General features: G+C 40.4%; 1 protein-coding gene across 12 annotated transcripts in view; it reads left to right on the top strand.

Moving 5' to 3' along the window:
• The window catches only part of ap3b2 (adaptor related protein complex 3 subunit beta 2), a 62,424-nt gene extending 43,797 nt beyond the window's left edge, over positions 1 to 18,627 (top strand). For 5 of the 12 annotated variants that reach the window (XM_085282852.1, XM_085282848.1, XM_085282851.1 and 2 more), the window contains 9 exons: positions 37 to 202; positions 624 to 711; positions 1,250 to 1,359; positions 1,480 to 1,708; positions 2,665 to 2,749; positions 10,028 to 10,125; positions 11,063 to 11,083; positions 13,246 to 13,384; positions 15,500 to 18,627. In XM_085282852.1, coding sequence (XP_085138978.1) covers positions 37 to 202; positions 624 to 711; positions 1,250 to 1,359; positions 1,480 to 1,708; positions 2,665 to 2,749; positions 10,028 to 10,125; positions 11,063 to 11,083; positions 13,246 to 13,384; positions 15,500 to 15,686 — 1,123 coding nt within the window. In that variant the 3' untranslated portion in view covers positions 15,687 to 18,627. The remainder of the gene's footprint in view (positions 1 to 36; positions 203 to 623; positions 712 to 1,249; positions 1,360 to 1,479; positions 1,709 to 2,664; positions 2,750 to 10,027; positions 10,126 to 11,062; positions 11,084 to 13,245; positions 13,385 to 15,499) is intronic. The other 7 variants (XM_085282859.1, XM_085282858.1, XM_085282853.1 and 4 more) reach the window with 3 other exon arrangements.
• Positions 18,628 to 18,970: the final 343 nt, after the last annotated feature.

The raw sequence follows: 18,970 nt of genomic DNA, 5'->3' as shown, positions 1-18,970 counted from the left end.
CTTGGGGGAAGTTTGACCTCTGGTTTCCTTTGACAGTGAGCAGAGCAGCGAAGAAGAAGAGAGGAAGCACCAGAGGAAGAGTAAACCGCGCAAGAGCGAGTCAGAGTCTGAATCTGACGAAGATGAGGAAAGCGAGTCTGAAAGCAGCCAGTCAGAGTCTGAAGACTCGGAGTCAGAGGCTGAGGTCAAGAAGAAAAAAAAGGTGCAAACCAGGGTTAACTACAGAGAAAGTGCACAGCAGCAGGGTGCATCAAAAACAATCATCAGATTTAAAAAGGCTGGGTTTTCTTTTTTAAGTAATGCACATAGAAGCTTGCAATAAATATAGAAGTACATGACTGAATATAAGGTTTCACACAGCCCCTGCTGTTGTTATGCTACCTACCACCAACCATGTGAAGCTAAGGAATCCGCTCTTTCCATCGGTGCGTGTTTCTATCGTTAGCGGTGAATAAAAGCACTTTTAAACCAGATTATTCTTTTTGATACAGCCTGTATCTAAGAAGCCACTAAAATTCTCATAACCTTAGCATTTCAAAATACAAGAGAGCGCAGTTGTGCCCCTTTTCCTATACAGCAGCATGAACAGCGTCTATTCGTGACAGTTTTTCTTTGTTCTCCAGACGGCTGAATCTAAACCTCCTCCCAAGCCTCTCAAGAAAGAGAGCAAGAAAGAAAAGAAAGAAATGTCTCTGCTCGACCTTGATGATTGTAAGTTGTTTTTGTTTCTTTTTCTCGATCTTTCCAGCTTTTCTTCTCAGACAGTAGAAAATGTATGGCACTCTCTTTAGAACGGAAAGCAGTCTAAGCAGAGGTGTCCACATCTACCTCTTCCCAGAACCGTCTTCATCTCTTTCATCTGAGAATCTCATCCCATTTCAAAATGCACAAACCACTTCTGAATTAGATGCAGTTCAGATGCCTGAACCATCTCATTAGCTCTTTTTGAGGAGCAGCAGCTATAATCTGAGCCCCTTTTAGATGACTGAGCTCAAGGGTTTGGTCACCACCCACAGATGTGTCCACAGAATAGGTAGGAAAGTAGAGCTTCCATTAAACCGATGCTCTCCCCTCATTCATAAACAAACCGTCCAAGATACTTAATCTCTCAACCAGACTTGGAGATGCTAATTCACACCTAAACCCCTTCACATTCTACAAAGATGCCAAAGGAAAAAAATCCATTAGATGACTGCACACCGGTCTGAATTTGGGAACATCATCCGTGTCTTGTTTCTTTCTTTCTTAGTTGAACCTGCTCCCTCACCACAAGTCACACCGGTCAACACCTTCCTATCCAACAGCCTCGTGACCGACCTGGAGGGGCTGTCTTTGTCTGACTCTGTCCTCTCCCCAGCAGTAAGTGTTTCATATTATTTGCTTGTTGACATCTTTATTCTCTGTTAGTGAAGCGATGAAATGAAAATGAAGAGGGGGGGGAACTAAAGCAGATGACAAACCAGAGGGGTCTTTTTACAGACCATTGCTCCCTCCAGCGCGCTGAAGAGCTACGAGCTGCTTCACCGGATCACGGGTGAGGGTCTATCGGTGGAGTACTGTTTCAGCCGGCAGCCTTTCAGCCCTGACGCCAACATGGTGGCGGTGCAGATGCAGTTCACCAACAGCGCCTCTTCCGACACCAAGAACCTGCACATAGAGGATGTGAAGCTCCAGTCTGGGATGAGGGTCAAGGAGTTCCCAGAGATCGGTGTGTGAGATTGTCCACTGTGTACATGCACGGACATATGAAATACAACCCTGCTGGCAGTGCTTGGAAACTGCACTGTTCATTACACCAGATAAAACAGACGTACTTGTTGCAGATGTCGGTGTTTTTTCTATTACAATAATTTTGCTTCAGGGAAAGCTGTAAATAAGATGCTGAATTTTTGTGACTATGAAGTTGAAAATTCTAATTTAAGTTTGTTCATAGACAAGAAGGGGACCATCAGCCTGCTACATATTAAAATATACATATCAGCACATTTAAATTCCTCCATTAAACTTATTATCAACATGAAATACAAGTTTGATGGATTTCTGTCCTTTCACCTAACGGCAACAGGTTGCAAGCTGCCTCTATGACCTGTACACGGGCAACCACATAGACACCAGTATCCTGATAATTAGTGTTAAGCCACAAACTGATAAAACACTGTAACTTTGTTCACCAAAATGTCTTGAACTAGCTCTGCCACTCAGTAACCAATAATATTACTCATGTAATTCTATCAAAAAGCTGCAAAACACCATAAATATGGGCGCAGTGGTTACAGTTCAGTGACTTGAATGTCCCTACCTGAGGCCTGACATCAGCTACAGCCGGCACACATGCCACGAGTTATGTGCCCTTAAATTTAAACCTTAATAAAACCCAGTCTGTAAATAATGTTGCCTTCATCACTCGAGTTGAGCATTTTAACATGTCCATCAGGGTTGACTTGACTTAGAGAAAAACAAAGTGTGGCAGTTTTGAAGTTGTCAGCAGCGCCTCCATCTCAGTTTTCTTCTTAGAGGACACTTTTTGTACAAGGACGTCTCAGATGTTTCAGTATGAACATTCACATCCTAATCTTTGTCTCGGTTTTTCATGTGACTTTTAAGAGTTGTGCCTGTTTTTTGTGTGGAAACACTAAAGGCTTTTTCTTTCCTCCATGTCCACAGAGCTACTTCCGGCAGGTGAGACGGCCACAGCTGTGATGGGCATCGATTTCTGTGATTCAACGCAAGCAGCAAACTTCCAGCTGTGGTGAGACGGACTCTTGATTACAGAGGGTAGACCTCCTGTGCAGTCCTGCTTCTGGTTGCCGGTCTGCTTCATTTTTGGGATTTGCTAGATTTGCATTTGCTCTGCAGCAGTTAGTCTGCTAAGCCACTGATACGTTGATATACAGACAGGAAGTTAGTTAATTATTTGGAAAAACTCTTGATTCGATTCAGTTCACGTTTAATAATATCAGAGAAAACACTCCAGTGGTTTCTGAATTTCTATAAAGCTACAGGCAGTCATTTTGAGGTTAATGGGAAAAAAATAGTTGTACTTATAAATATACACAGATTATTGTGCAATTATGTCTTCCAACAAACTGATGTGCTTTTCATTAATAAGTATATAAGACCGGCTCCGGTCCAAGCCCAACACTTGGATCTGCTTCAAAGAAAGTTTCACTAACACCAGTTAAAAGCAGCTGAGGCTAGCATCAACACTTAACTAGGGTGACCAACCGTCCACTTTTACTGGTGTCAAGCCAGCCTCCACTTTGTTTTACGTTCCCTGTGTATTCTGAGTATTATGGCAAAAGACGTGGAAACCTGATTTCAAAATAAAAGCTCCAGAAGCATGATTTCAAAATGAAGGCCGACTTCCAGTAAATTAAGAGCACATTCACAAATATCAATTAGTCTTGTTTGCACACTCTAATGTTGGATACAAATGACATACCCCAGTATTCTAGTAGCAACATGCCAATATTAAAGCCATCTCCTTTTGGATTTCAAAGTAAAAGCTCTCTGAATGTTTATTTTTGAACTACTCTTTTAATTAATTGAGAATGGAAAACTCATGTTTCCACAGACTAGTTGCAGTCTATATTGAGTGTATACAACCCCATAGTGATACCATGTCAATATCAATCATTCTTATTTTGCCTTTCAAAATAATGGCCCTTTCAAATTGACCATATATCGGTGTGCGTTTTCAATGACTTCAGAAAGCTCTCAAATGGAAAAATGCTGTTTATTTTGTCTGGCTCCTATATTGATGAAGTCAACACCATCACAGTTTAAGAACTATCAACCAAATGCCATCATGCGAGATGAAAGTGCCAGGGAGCCAAATTCTCATTTATCAGAGACTGCAATTTAAGACATCTACTGACCCACACCAGGGCCAAGGCAATGTTGTTCTCAGCAAGTATCTGGTTAGACACCATGTTTCGAAGGCCTTTGGTAATTGTGTTATGTTTAAATTTTGAAGCCAAATACACTCAACAAAAATATAAACGCAACACCTTTGTTACTGCTCCCATTCCCCATGGGATGGACGTAGAGACCTAAAATTCATTCCAGATACACAATATAACCATCCCTCCCAAACAGTGGTCACAAATCAGTCCAAATGTGTGGTAGTGGGCACATCTGCCATATTGAGATAATCCATCCCACCTCACAGGTGTGCCACATCAGGATGCTGATCTGACATCATGAGTAGTGCACAGGTGTACCTCAGACTGCCCACAACAAAAGGCCACCCTGGAATGTGCAGTTTTTTGCGCTATTGGGGGTCTGGGGACCCAGAACCGGTCAGTATCTGGTGTGACCACCATTTGCCTCATGCAGTGCAACACATCGTCGCATGGAGTCTATCAGATTGTCAATTGTGGCCTGTGGAATGTTGGTCCACTCCACTTCAATGGCTGTGCGAGGTTGTTGGATATTCGTGGGAACTGGTACACGCTGTCGTATACGCCGGTCAAGCACATCCCGAACATGCTCAATGGGTGACATGTCCGGTGAGTATGCTGGCCATGCAAGAACTGGGACATTCTCAGCTGCCATCTGCCCTGAACAATGTGAACCATGATTCATCCGTGAAGCGCACACCTCTCCAACGTGCCAGACGCCATCGAATGTGAGCATTTGCCCACACAAGTCTGTTACGGCGACGAGCTGGAGTCAGGTCAAGACCCCGATGAGGACGACGGGCATGCAGTTGAGCGTCCCTGAGACGGTTTCTGACAGTTTGTGCAGAAATTGTTTGGTTGTGCAAACCAATTGTTCCAGCAGCTGTCTGGGTGGCTGGTCTCAGACGATCTTGGAGGTGAACCTGCTGGATGTGGAGGTCCCGGGACTGGTGTGGTTACACGAGGTCTGCGGTTGTGAGGCCGGTTGGATGTGCTGCCATATTCTCTGAAACGCCTGTGGAGACGGCTTATGGTTGAGAAATGAACATTCAATGCACGGGCGACAGATCTGGTTGACATTCCTGCTGTCAGCATGCCAGTTGCACGCTCCCTCATTGCTTGTGGCATCTGTGGCATTTTGCTGTGAGACAAAACTGCACATTCCAGGGTGGCCTTTTGTTGTGGGCAGTCTGAGGTACACCTGTGCACTACTCATGATGTCAGATCAGCATCCTGATGTGGCACACCTGTGAGGTGGGATGGATTATCTCAATATAGCAGATGTGCCCACTACCACACATTTGGACTGATTTGTGACCACTGTTTGGGAGGGATGGTTATATTGTGTATCTGGAATGAATTTTAGGTCTCTATGTCCATCCCATGGGGAATGGGAGCAGTAACAAAGGTGTTGCGTTTATATTTTTGTTGAGTGTATTACAGGTCATCATGGCATTATGATTTTAGTTTAGCTAATTGATTCGTGTAATCTGGCGTCATAGATAAATACATAAAAGCTACAATCTCTAGTGTTTCTAAACAATACTGCTTCAGGGAAACACGTATAAAATGAAAATGTTGAAAAAGTCCTTAAAAAGAAGTCTATTATTAATTTCTGCAACTGAAGACTTTCATAAATACTGTAGAATCCGTTAGCTTCATTCATCCATTCACTTCCACTTATCCTATCCAGGGTCGTGGGGGGTGCTGGAGCATATCCCAGGGAGAGGCAGGGTACATGTACAGGCTCTTGGTAAATGCATTGAGGAAATCAATGACTGGTTGTGCCACAATTTTCTCCAGCTAAACAAAAACAAAACTGAGGTAATAGTCTTTGGCGCCAAAGAAAAACGATTACAGGTCACCAGAGAACTTCAATCTATACACCTAAAAACCACCAAAACCAGGCGAGAAATTTGGGTGTAGTGATGGATGCAGACCTAAACTTAGAAAAACACATTAAGACAATAACAAAGTCAGCTTACTATCACCTCAAGAATATATCAAGGATAAAAGATCTGATGTCTCAACAGGACCTGGAAAAACTAGTCCATGCATTCATCTTTAGTAGGCTTGATTACTGTAACAGCATCTTTACAGGTCTACCTAAAAAATCAGTCAGACAACTACAGCTCATTCAGAACTCTGCTGCTCGAGTCCTCACTAAGACCAAAAAAGTGGACCACATCAGTCCAACTCTGAGGTCCTTACACTGGCTGCCTGTCCGTCAGAGGATAGACTTTAAAGTTCTGATGCTGGCCTATAAAGCTCTGAATGGTTTAGGACCAAAATACATCAATGACCTCCTGACCCAGTATGAACCATCCAGATCCCTCAGGTCATCTGGATCCGGTCTTTTATCAGTTCCCAGAGTCAGAACCAGACACGGAGAAGCTGCATTCAGCTTTTATGCTCCTTATATCTGGAACAAACTCCCAGAAAGCCTCAGATCAGCTGAAACACTCAGTTTATTTAAATCCAGGTTGAAGACTCACCTGTTCTCAGCTGCATTTGAATAAAGCACCAAATCCACACTTTAAGCTTAAATTTCAAAACTTACATTTAACTACTGATTTTATCTACTGTTCTGATTTTATCTGTTTTGATTTTATATACTGTTGTTTGTTTGTTTGTTTGTTTGTTTGTTTGTTTGTTAATTAGTTAGTTAGTTTATTTGCTTGTTTTATTCAATTTTAAATCATGCTTTTTATTTGTTCTTGTTTCTAATGTCTCTGTAAAGCACTTTGAATCACCTTGTTGTTGAATTGTGCTATACAAATAAACTTGCCTTGCCTTGCCTTGCCTTGCCTTACATAGGGTGAGAGGCAGGGTGCACCCTGGACAGGTCACCAGTCTGTCGCAGGGCTAACACACAGAGACAGACAACCATTTGCGCTCACATTCACTCCCGCATTCACACCTATGGGCAATTTGGATTAATCAATTAACCTATCCCCACAAACTGCATGTCTTTGGACTGTGGGAGGAAGCTGCAGTACCCAGAGGGAACCCACGAAAACACGGGGAGAACATGCAAACTTCACACAGAAAGACCCCGGCCTGATGGTGGAAATGAACTCAGGACCTTCTTGCTGTGAGGCAACAGTGCTAACCAAGAACACAGTAAAGTAAAATTTTTAGCTATTAAATCAGCTCTAGTGCATATGATCACAAAGTTGAAATTTGAATATAGAGAAAACAGAGCTGGTTTGACAGAAACAACACAACTTTGTCAGGTTGGGGAACAGCATTTCTGGAACATTACTGAGCAGCATGGGGGCTCCAGAGGGATTGTCTTGGCTCCACTTCTTTTCATATTGTATACAGCAGACTTCAAATATATATCTTGAGTCTTGCCAAATCCAGAAATACTCAGATGACACTGCCATTGTAACGTGTTTCAGGAATGGGCAGGAATCTAAAGACTGGGACCTTTTCTTGCCTTGAGCAACTGGATTCAGAAAATTATCTGCAGGCTTTTCAATTCTCATACAAATAGCAGATGAGCTAGGAATTTTTCTCTGTGATCAGAAAAATTATTGTTATTATTATTTTTGTTCGTAAGGAATGTCTGGCACCTCTGGTGTTTTATAAAACTGCTCCCGACTCCACTGTTAGATTATATGTTATGATATGTGTTGGCATGAACTGGAATTAATGGGTGGAAGCTGGAACTTTCCATTTAATGCCATTCTGAAGTTATGGAAAGAGAAGCTCCTATAAACAAAGTCTAAAGGGCTTTTACTCTGAAATGCAAAATGGGATTGATTTGAGATTGAGATGTTTCCACTGTAGAGGTTGTGTGGACTCCAATTACTTAGTGGAAACAGTAATTGTCCTGTTAACAGCATCCGCGTTTAGTTATAAAAAGTACCTCATAAACAATTATAATCAAGATATTGACGTGATAAAACTGTGGGGTTGTATACTGTCAATGTAGAGTGAAATGATCTTGTGGAAACAGCAACTTTGCTTTTAAGGGGATTCTGAAGTCAGTGAAAGAGTGGCTCATATATGGGCAATTTCAACGGGCCATTACTTTGAAAGGCAAAATCAAGGCGACTTGAAATTGACTTGGTATCCCCGTGATAGGGGATACCAAGTATCCCCACTGTCAATCTAAAGTGGAATTATCCTGTGGAAACAGCAATTTTCCTTTTTAGAGCATTTTGAAATCGTTAAAAGAGTAGGTCGTCTATGTGCAATTTAAAAAGGCTTTTATTTTGGAAGGCAAAATCGAACTGACTTGATATTGATATAGTATCACTATGGGGTTGGATATTGTTGATCTAAAGTGGAATTACCCTGTGGAAACAGACATTTTCCATTTTAGAGCATTTTGAAATCGTTCCAAGAGTAAGTCAGATATGGGCAATTTGAAAAGGCTTTTACTTTGGAAAGCAAAATCAGACTGACTTGAAATTAATATGGTATCACTGTGGGGTTGTATACTGTTGATCTAAAGTGGAATTATCCTGTGGAAACAGACATTTTCCTTTTTTAGAGCATTACAAAATCACAGAAAGGTAGGTCTTATATGGGCAATTTCAACGTGCCATGAATTTGAAAGGCAAAATCAGACTGAGTCAGTCTGATTTTGCCCATCAATGGGCAATTTCAATGGGCCATTACTTTGGAAAGTGAAATCAGACTGACTTGATATTGACATGGTATCACTGGGGGCTGTATACTGTAAATACAGAGTAAAATTATCCTGTGGAAACAAGAATTTTTCTTTTTAGAGCATTTTGAAATCGTTAGAAGAGTAAGTCAAATATGGGCAATTTCAAAGGGCCATTACTTTGAAAGGCAAAATCAGACTGACTTGATATTGACATGGTATTACTGTGAAAAACACTGTGGTTGGATAGTGTTGATATAAAGTGCAACTAGTCTTTGGAAAGAACACTTTTGCTTTTAAGAGCATTATGAAGTCATTGTAAGAGTAGTTCAAAAATGAAAATTCACAGGGCTTTTACTTTGGAATCCAAAATAAGATGGCCTTGATATTAACAGGGCGCTATTAGGGTGCAAGGTTGTGTCATGTAGATCTAACATTAGAGTTTGTGAACAAGCCTATATTATATGTTACTATGTTCTTAACATATCTGTTAATTCACTCGAAGTTGGCTTTTATTTTGAAATCCGGTTTCCCTTCCCGTAATACTTTGAATACACAGGGAGCAGAAAACAAACTCGAGGCTGGCTTGACTGCAAGTCTCGAATTGGAGGCTGGCTTGACACAATCCCCCCGGACGTCCAGGGCGTCCGGGGGGATTTTCGAGATTGATAAAAATGTCCGGGTTTTCCTACATTCCGACAGAGGACCCATGTGTTTGAAGTCATCCCCGAACTGCTGCTTTGTGAGCACTTGTAAGTTTTTCTGCGCTCACAGAAGGGACAGACAGCGCGCAGGAACGCGCCTAATGATGTTTAAAAGATCCCAAAACGCAAGTGAATCTTTTCAGACGAACTGCAAAAGAAATTTCCCTCGTACCGACCCAGTACTGGTAATTTTTCTTATGCACATGAGGCATTATTTCTGTACCATTATTTAATTCCAGAGGTTTTTAAGTTATTTTCTTTGCACTTGTTGACTTGTAAGGTCCTATATGACAGATTTTATTTCACAATTCATTAACCGCACAGAGAAGGCATCGTTTAAATATGTTTCTTTAAGCAAGTTCTTCATGACTGAGCCAAGTGTCCTCTTTTTTGGACATCAAAATATGGTCACCCTAGCTTAACTGACTAAAAAGCTCAACAACTCGCCAAAGTATTGCTGTTATCGGACACAAGCTTTAATAGTTGCAGCTTTTGAAAGTTTGCATTGACTCTTTACTAATCTTTACTGATTTGAATCTTTGGGGGTTTTGCATAACATATTGATGACACCTACTGAAGCTTTGAGAAATACTGATGGACATTTTTCAGTTTCCTGTTGTTTTGAAAACAGTCATAAAATTACCACCAGACTGTCAGACCAGATATTTTACTTGTATAATTAAAAAAATCTTATTCCACTTCTGTCATCCCACCAGGGTCAGGGCTGTTTGGGAAACTTTGAAGTTTAAGAACAAAAGACGAAATACAAATCCCTGACACTACCGTTCCTCCTTTTTCAGCACTCACACCAGGAAATTCTTCGTGTCGATCCAGCCACCTGTCGGGGAGCTGATGAGGCCCGTCTTCCTGACAGAGAACGAGTTTAAAAAGGAACAAGGTGAGTGAAAATAGGCCACAAAATATTTCTGATGTCCTGAATGTTGCGACCCTAAACCACTGTCTCAGTTGCTGCTTTGACACCAACACATCTTTAAATGTTGCATAGTCCAAACAGGGAGCTTGTTAACATGTTAACCAGTGAGCTAATGCTGCAGCACTGCAACTCATAAGTTTTGTCCCTGAGTGTTAGTAGTCTACTCTGAATATACACTTCATATATTCTGTTCAAATATAGCGCTCATTTCATTAGACTGTGAATAACTGTTGTGATTGGGTTAAATGTTTGAAGTCGTGTGGGAACCACATGCTGAATATCTAAAGTTAAAAAGTTAGCACATACATGAAACTTCAGGTTTGACTTGATTTGATAGCTGCAACTTTTGAACAGTCAATCAATGAAAATACAAATGAAAAAATTGCTGCTGATCAAAGACATTGAGATCTGCACTTTGATCTTTAACAGTTACGCAGAGAGGAAAGCATGCAGTGATGCTCAGTCACCCGTTGATAATGTGCATCATATAGTGTGACACGATGAAATGAGGACCTTTTAATTAGAAAGTATATTTCACTTTTCCAAATGTGTGTTTTGTTTTGTTTTTCTTTTATAACATTGCGAGCAAGTCATTTGCCACAAGCAGTAAACATCAAAGTAACTGCCTGATGTTTCTGAGTCTCCACATCATCCTTCCTCCAGAGCAGGAAACAGTTTTTTGTCCATCAGCTACATTCAATCCACCAATACAAACCAAAGGTTTGCATTAGACGGTGTATGGTAGAGCAGCTGCAGACAGCAGTTCCCAGCATGTTTCTGGTTTCTGGTGTTCGTTTTCCATCCTAACAGTGATCGAGTTTTGAGCTCTAACAAGCCCACAATGACTCTTTAAACATGTGTCATATCCACGGTTCCTCCCTCTCCATACTCTCCCCAATAGAGAAGCTATTACACAATCTAGGTAAGTTGGCTTTAATAGATTTGTTGTTCCCAGCTGTCTGTGTGCCACCTTTCCTATAGCCAAACTCATCCTCACACAGACCACCCCCTCCTCCCATTCCCCTCCTCCCTCCTCCTTTAACACCTCGTGCTGACTCCCCCTCCTCCCTTCTTGCCTGGGTAATCAACACTTAACTGCATCTCCGGGTCTGTAGCTGCAGACACCTGCAAACCTGCCGCTCACACTCTCCTGCTCCACCAGGAATGGCTGGAAATGCTCATCCACTGATCCTCATTCACTCTTTCACATATACATCTGGCTCACAGCAGCACTTGATCATGTGCTTTCTGATAACCACCAACCATGCTGGGAGTTTGAACTGTTGGTCATCTTGTAGTGCATCGGTCTAACTGGCACTGGGTTTTGTTTTGCAGGTCAAAAGAGGTCTTGACATCTCAGTTAAAACCAGGTTATAGTCATTCAAGAGGAAATGATAATGTCTTTAATTCGTATTGAGGTCTAGTTTTTAAATCAGCAAATATTTGATTTAGTTCAGACTTTTGGTCACTTTTAAACAAAACTTCAGCCCCTTTTTAACCAGTTCCAGGAACTAAGATCAGGATCTGGGAACTGAAGGAACCTATTTAACAAACTATTGTTAATACGTTTGTTAAATAGTGATTTACACCCTTTCAAAATGAGCCAAAGATATTGACCTAATCTAAAGAAACAGATTAGCTGTGACTTTAGGTCCAAAACATCTGAGTGTTGCGTTGAGATATCAGTCAAAGCTGAACTAGTGCGGGACCTACTCTCCTGTAATACCAGGTCATACCACAAGATGGCGCAATAAGTCCATGTAACCTTTCATTCCTTGCATTTTTATTTACATTGGCAGTCTGATTCTATACACTGTTCAGTATATTCACTCGTATACATGAGAGATCAAGCATGTGGATCCATCTGTGTGACCCCTTGAGAAAAAGGCCAAAAGTAGCTAAAGTCTGAGAGAGCAGCACACATCCAAAAACATTTCACCACACTCACTGGTATAACACTGCCCCTGGTGGTGACAGTTGTAATAAAAATGGGAACCATTCTCAGTTAGGGGGAGGGACTTTGTGGTTGTTCCTTAAATATCTGTTTTATAATGCCTGTGCTGTGACTTGAAACAATCCTTATGCAGGTTTAGTTCTTAAATACTACAAAAAGTTCCTGCTGTGGAAACACTTTATATCTACCTGTAAGTGTAATAGAGAAAACATAAATTTCTGTTTGTGGGGAGCAGTTAAAGTAAACGTTTGACTGGTTTTCTGTGGGACCCACAACATTTTGTGCAATTTTAATTTTTTTCCCCTATTTTGTTTTTTTGTGCTCCCTCACACAACTTACTGCACAACCTCTTGGCAAGGAGCTACGATTTTATTAAATTTGGGTTGGTGTTATAAAAAAGTTCAAATGAAGCATGCATAGACACTAACACTACGAACGGACTGCAGTCTGTTTTAGCTAAATTTTCTGAATTTAAGTTTTCTGTCACTTGACTTATTATTGCAGCGATTTTAGGACTTGTTTTACATCAGAGCAGTATTGATATATAATACTGAAATACTAGTTTTAACCTGGACATCCAGGCGTCTTTTGACCAGCAAATCACCAAACAGTTGCTCTCTACAAGCCATCTTCGCACAAGTGAGAAAATTAGTACTGAATACCTCTTTCAACCAGAATTTCTGTCTTTGGAAATACTCTGGAAAATGGTGACTCGAGTTGGTTAGCAGTCAGAAATTTGCTTCTTTTGTGCTGTAAATTCACCAACAAAATCCTGTGTTCAGTGGGAAGCATGAGTACATTCCCGTGTTAAGTGTTAGTAGCATTTACAGTTCTTGATGTACTGAATATTACATCAGTCCCTCTGAGAACTTTAGCAATGTTCACTGCATTGTACAGTATATGTATATAATACTGTACATGTCTGAAGCTAGCAGATACCCTGAAAAAGAATAGCAATGGTTAAAAAATGAACTCTGTTACTGTACATGTTGTCTTCTTCTTCTTCTTATTATTATTATTATTATTATTACTACTATTATTATTAAGATTATTAACTGCTTTGCTTGTTTTGCTGCTGGGAGGGAGAGGATTCCTGTCTGACCAGTGCTCTGCTCCTACAACCTCCACAGGTCAGCTGATGGGCATGAACGAGATCACAGAGAAACTAACTTTGGACGTCAAGTGCCGAAACGAACACGCCATCGTCCAGAGAGTGACCACCGCTGCCAACCTCAGCAGAGTGCCCTGTGGGTCAGATAAAGAGTGCAGGTGAGAAAAATCACTCCTGAGCAAACACGTCTTGTTATCTGAGCCACCTTTTAATGCAAATAGCGCTCTGGGTGGTGTTTGTCTTCTGCGAAGGACACGGAATCATTTGGGAACAAGATCTTTGCCAAGATCAGCTTAAAAAATCACCTTAAAAGTGTGGCTTCACGTATTTTACGCAGATTTTAAAAATCCACTAAAGCAGTGGTTCCCAAACTTTTTTTGCTGGGCCCCCCTTTGTTTTACAAGAAAAATGCACACACACTCACACGCACGCACACATCCTCCAACTACACACACCCATATTTTGCTCCACTGCGGTTTATTTCACACCTCAAACATTTAGTAAACAATTAAGCAAATACAAGTAATCTGCAATATATTACAGGTAGCAATAAAATAAACTACTAACTCTTTTACGCTGCGTCCACACCTGCACGGGTATTTTTGAAAAGGCAGCTGTTTCGTCCACACGTAAACGGCGTTTGGAATCACCGAAAACGGAGATTTTTTTTTAAAACTCCTTTTTTGCGTTTACGTGTGGACGAGGAATACAGAGTACCTCACGCAACGTCAAAGGTATGTGCCTTTTTTCACGTCACGCTGTGCGCCACGTTATTGTTTACATGAGGTGAATTGCAGAATGGCAGATAGTCAGATTAACAGTATTTTGTCTCTATCTGCAGTATTTACACGCTTACACATACACGCGCAGTTACTGTCCCTCTATTTAGAAAGGCAGAGGCGTCATGTAGTATTTTATTTTACATGTAGTTGTTTTTTTCCTGTGTAATAATATTCAACATTGCTATCAATACATTTTTCAAAAAATGCCTCTCTGTGCAAAATGGGCTCCTCAAGGAGGATAAATAAACAACTGTGGGATACTGTTTGTCCGGGATTTGAACCGGGGGAACAAATCGTGGCAGGATCAGGAAAAGCAATTAAGCAGGGGAGACCTACCTTGGCACTTGTGCAGGTGAAGCCAAAGGGCAGATATGCTTCACCATATTTTCTAGTCTTTGGCTTAGAATGAAGTTGGTTTGGAAACATATTCAGCGATGCTTCATCTCCTGCTTTGCGTTTTTGTGGGCACCCCGTGCTAGCAGTGTCCAAGCATTGCTTTTGTTTTTTGTTTTTTTTCCCTTTTCATATTTTCATACCCCCCCCCCGCAGTGGCTCTGCCCCTAGGGGGCGGGCCCCACACTCTGGGAGGGTCTGCACTAAAGGAACAAAGTGTACATTTTTCAGACACCTATAAATTTTAGTTCCAGCTTGAGTAAAATAAATGATAAAGAAGCAAATGCTGTCAGGAGGATCTACCTTGACATGACAATAAGTAGGCTGTGTTTTTTATTTCTCCATCAGATCCACTTCTCCTTTGTGACATCTGGTCTCAAAAATCCAAGATATAAGGGGATTACCATTTATGACCACAACGACATTATCTACATCACAGAACTAATAACATTTAGTCCTATTTAAATTACAATGTGTGCTTGAGTGAGAGGAAATCTGAAAATCTTAAGGTCATAAGTAGTTGGACTGTTGTTAGTTTAAGTTCAGTCCGGTTTTATTTATATACCATCAAATTATAACAACAGTTGCATCAAGGTGCTTTATATTGTAAGGTAAAGATCTACAATAATAGAAGGAAACACTAGAAAAAAGTTGCTTCCTGTGTGGACGTTAAACATGATGACAGACACCAGGAAACGCAGAAAGCAGAAGAAAGTAACAAAACCAACAAATCTAACACAGACACAAAACACAAGAAATACATGACAAAAGCCTGTGACTGTGACATTCAGGAACCACTACATCATCTGTACAAACCTGATACAGCATCAGCTGTTCAAGCTTTTAGGGGGGGAAAGGGTTACACATATATTCACAATCAGCTGACTTGAAGTAGGATGTGATGCAGTTCTGAGAATGTTGATCAGAGTATTCTAGAAAATTTCTAGAAAAGAAAACCAAAAACATTTTTTTGCACTAATTTTGCACTCGTTGTGTTTCACAGATGATATTTTTGTCTCACTGACTCACGCGATGTGTATCCCTTCTTTGTTCTGTGGCTTCATCTTTACTTCTTGATCTTTGCTGCCTTGACCTCAGTCCTCCTGTTCCTCCTCCTGATTATCCTGTCCACAGGTTTGCAGGCAGGACGGTGACCAGTGGCAGCTTGGTGCTGGTCACCGTGGCAACCAAAGAGGAAGGAGCCGCCCAGCTGACGGTCAACTGTGAGAAAATGGTGATCGGCACGATGCTGGTGAAAGACATCCTCCAGGCTCTAACGCAGTGACGCGAACCAGCTCTCCAGCTTTGAACTCCGCCTCCACCTGTACTTCAGCCATCCCTCACATATCATCTAAGACTTGTCAGTGTAGCATCTCCTGCGAGCCGTGTCAGTGAGGAAGCTTCCACAACATTTGTTTTGTTAGAAGAGCCCCAAACCTTTAGAAATGACTCCCAGAGACAGTGAATGCCACACCTGGACCTGACAATTAAAACTGAACCTGAATGTTTTTACTTGACTTTCCAAAAATACTAATTTCCGAACGTTTTGGGGGTTTTTTTCTTTCCTTGAGGAGCTAATTGGACTTACTGGACTCACATTTACTTAATCTAAACCTTCTTTTCTTTAGTATAAAGTTAATGTCAGAATTTGTTTCCTGGATAAACATTAATCGAGGCTGCAGGTTTATTCTTGACTTTGAGAAAAAACAGTGGCTCTGAAACGTTCAGCCACAGCCTGTGATCTTCCTCAGTGGAGGCAGTTGCTCAGTTGTCATCGACAAAGACTGAATAAACTGCATTTTTCATCATTTGTGAAATCAAAATCAGCTACAGCGACGACTAAGTCATCCGTGATATTCAAATCCAATTTGTGATGCTAGATTTTTCTGTGCTCTCACCTGGTACATAATAAAATCTGAAGTAGGACACATCTTCAAAAAAAATCCAGAAGAATCTTCAATCAGTAGTAGTAACTGGACTCATCCGCCTTCTGTTAATGCTGTAGTCAGGCTTTACAAAGATTAGGTGAGCAAAAAATAAACAAAAACATGTGCAGTAAGATGTTCACTAGGTTCAGGCTATTAACACTGTGCAGTAAGAATATGTGACTCTTGGCGATCAGGACACTTTATTTTCCCAATAAAGTGGTCCTACACCATAAACGTCGCTCACTCACGAGCTCCCTTGATTTTTCTTTTTTTAAATCTCAGGCTAGATTTAATCCATGTGTAGGAAACTGAAATAATCCCATCTACATTGCGACTGCTGGTTTTATATACTTTTTGCTTTTATTCCAACTTTATGTATATCAAGTAATGACTAAACCATCTCTATGACAAATGAGCAACATCATACGCTGGGGAAAGACTGGACCTCCACAGGTTTTCGTCGGAACTAAAGGAGGTCTTTCTATGGTGTTAACATGAAGATGAGACAACTTTCAGTTCAGTTCATTTTATTTATATAGCTACAATTCACAACAAAAGATAAAAATCTTACAACAATATAGAGTAAATCCCAACAATCAGATGCCCCCTGTGAGCAAGAAAAACTCCCTTTTCCTCTGGATGGGCATCCATCTGCTGCAACTGGTTTGAGGGGCTATCAAACTGCTTTAAGATGGAGAGATACTCTGAGATAGACGGAGTGGGTAAAAGACTATCATATTCCCTCAAATCGGGTGGCACTGTCACAGTTATTTGAAATCATTACAAGATACAAGAAGATTGCTGATCTAAGACGGCTACCATTCAACCTCAACTATGTGATTTTGGTATAATATTAATGAACAATTCCCCAGAGTTTTATCTCATAATTTGGTGATTTTTAGCATGTGGTTAGCTGTCAAAGTGCACATGTTCATCACAGTAAGTGGGGCATTGATAAAAGCTGAAATGTATACATGCTGTTTTATTGCAACATGCAATGCAGTACTACTGTAAGGTGTGGTGTGTGTCTGTGTGTGAGTGAGTATCAGCCTAACAATAAGAAGTAGCGCTTTTGATTAAAAACTGTAACACTTGACTTGACATCATCATGAAGCACATTAAAATCACCAAAATCCTCATGCTGATTATACAGAAATGTTTTTTTGGTTGCTTTTCTCTGATTGCTGTGAATTAAACCCAGCGTTTAACCCCAACGCCAACAAAAATACTTAACGAATATCAGCAAATTATTTTCCTAATGATCATTTGGATAAATGATTTATCTGCTGGTGATATTCTCGTATAAGTGAATCGGGACTGTAAAAAATAGGATTTTTGCCCACTAAATTCTCAACTGAGTCTTGTAGACAAGCATTTACTGTAAGTCATTCTACATTTAATGAGGTGGTAGTTGTGTCTTCAGTTTGTTTATGTGCATAAAGGAAGTAATATATTGACCATAGAGCTGTAGCATATTTTTCTAATTTTTATTAACTTCCGAGAAGGCAAAGCTAGCAGTTCTCGTGTTTTGTGTCAAGCTAATGGGTTGCTATCTGTAGCTATAGAGTTAGCTTTCCCAAATGAGACTTAACTGATTTTTGGCAATACAGCAAAGATAAATATTTGTCAAAAATATCAATGCATTCATTTAGATTTCTATTTTCAGAAAACTCAGCCTATATTTACTAGTAAATAACACAATGAAGCTTTGAAGTGAAATATTCACAAAAACAAAACTCAACCCATTCAGCTTTCCATAAAGTTGATTTAGTAAAGAAACATTTAGATTATGTTTGAGTATGTGCTGAAGATAATGTGCGTGATTTTCAAGTTAAGTGTTGCTTTTCATCTCAGTGGTCAGGCTGGTTTCGTGGCTAATTACATTTGATGCCCCTTTTTTCCTTTTAATATCCTCATCTGTGCTGCAGACGCATGTTTCTTAATTCTGGCAGTATCTGTGCACTTCTTTTTACTGTTGGAAACTGTAACTGTAATCTTCCAAAGCTACAGGAGTAGTGAAAGGACTTTATTTTGGCCTTTAACGTACTCCTCGCATTGTCTGTTATTTGCCCGTTCGCTCCAGCAGCCATGATGATGAAAGTAAACAATAAGAAAGTCTACTTTCAAAAGTAAAAATACAGAAAAGAGTGAACTCTATTCTCCAAATCATACGTAGGGCCATATGTTTCATCTGCTTTCAAAATATCCAAAGTACAGTTCCTCATACCCGTGTGTGGTTGTGAAATGTGGTCCTGAGGTATTACAAGTATAGTTATACAAATAAAAGTACAGATATGGTGTTGCGTGTGTCTACTTTTTTATGGTCTTTACTCAAATCGACCACAGACAACTGCCTTAACTGAAGGAAGCAAGACTGGCATTTTGAATAAGGAAGAGTAAAACAGAAGTTGTAAAAAGCCTGCTGTATTTGCTGAAATCGAACTCGTCCATCTGTTCGGCATCTTTGTAGTGACATTTAAAACCCTGGAGCACAATTTCTTAATTACTAAATTTCAGCGCGAAAGTTAAAAGTAACAAAAAGCTGGTAAACAAAGTGGTATTAAAGAGAAACAGCTGGATGAACATTTTGCAAATAATGAGGTTAGCTAGCAACACATTAGTAGCATGACTGCTTCTCTTT

The sequence above is a fragment of the Mchenga conophoros genome, linkage group LG7, assembly GCF_057382185.1.
Source record: "Mchenga conophoros isolate Kocher_MC1m ecotype Shallow Benthic linkage group LG7, M_conophoros_male_GT1.1, whole genome shotgun sequence".
In the NCBI taxonomy this organism is placed as follows: Eukaryota; Metazoa; Chordata; class Actinopteri; order Cichliformes; family Cichlidae; genus Mchenga; species Mchenga conophoros.
Note: the sequence above shows the minus strand (reverse complement) of the source record. Positions and strands in the feature narration are given on the sequence as shown.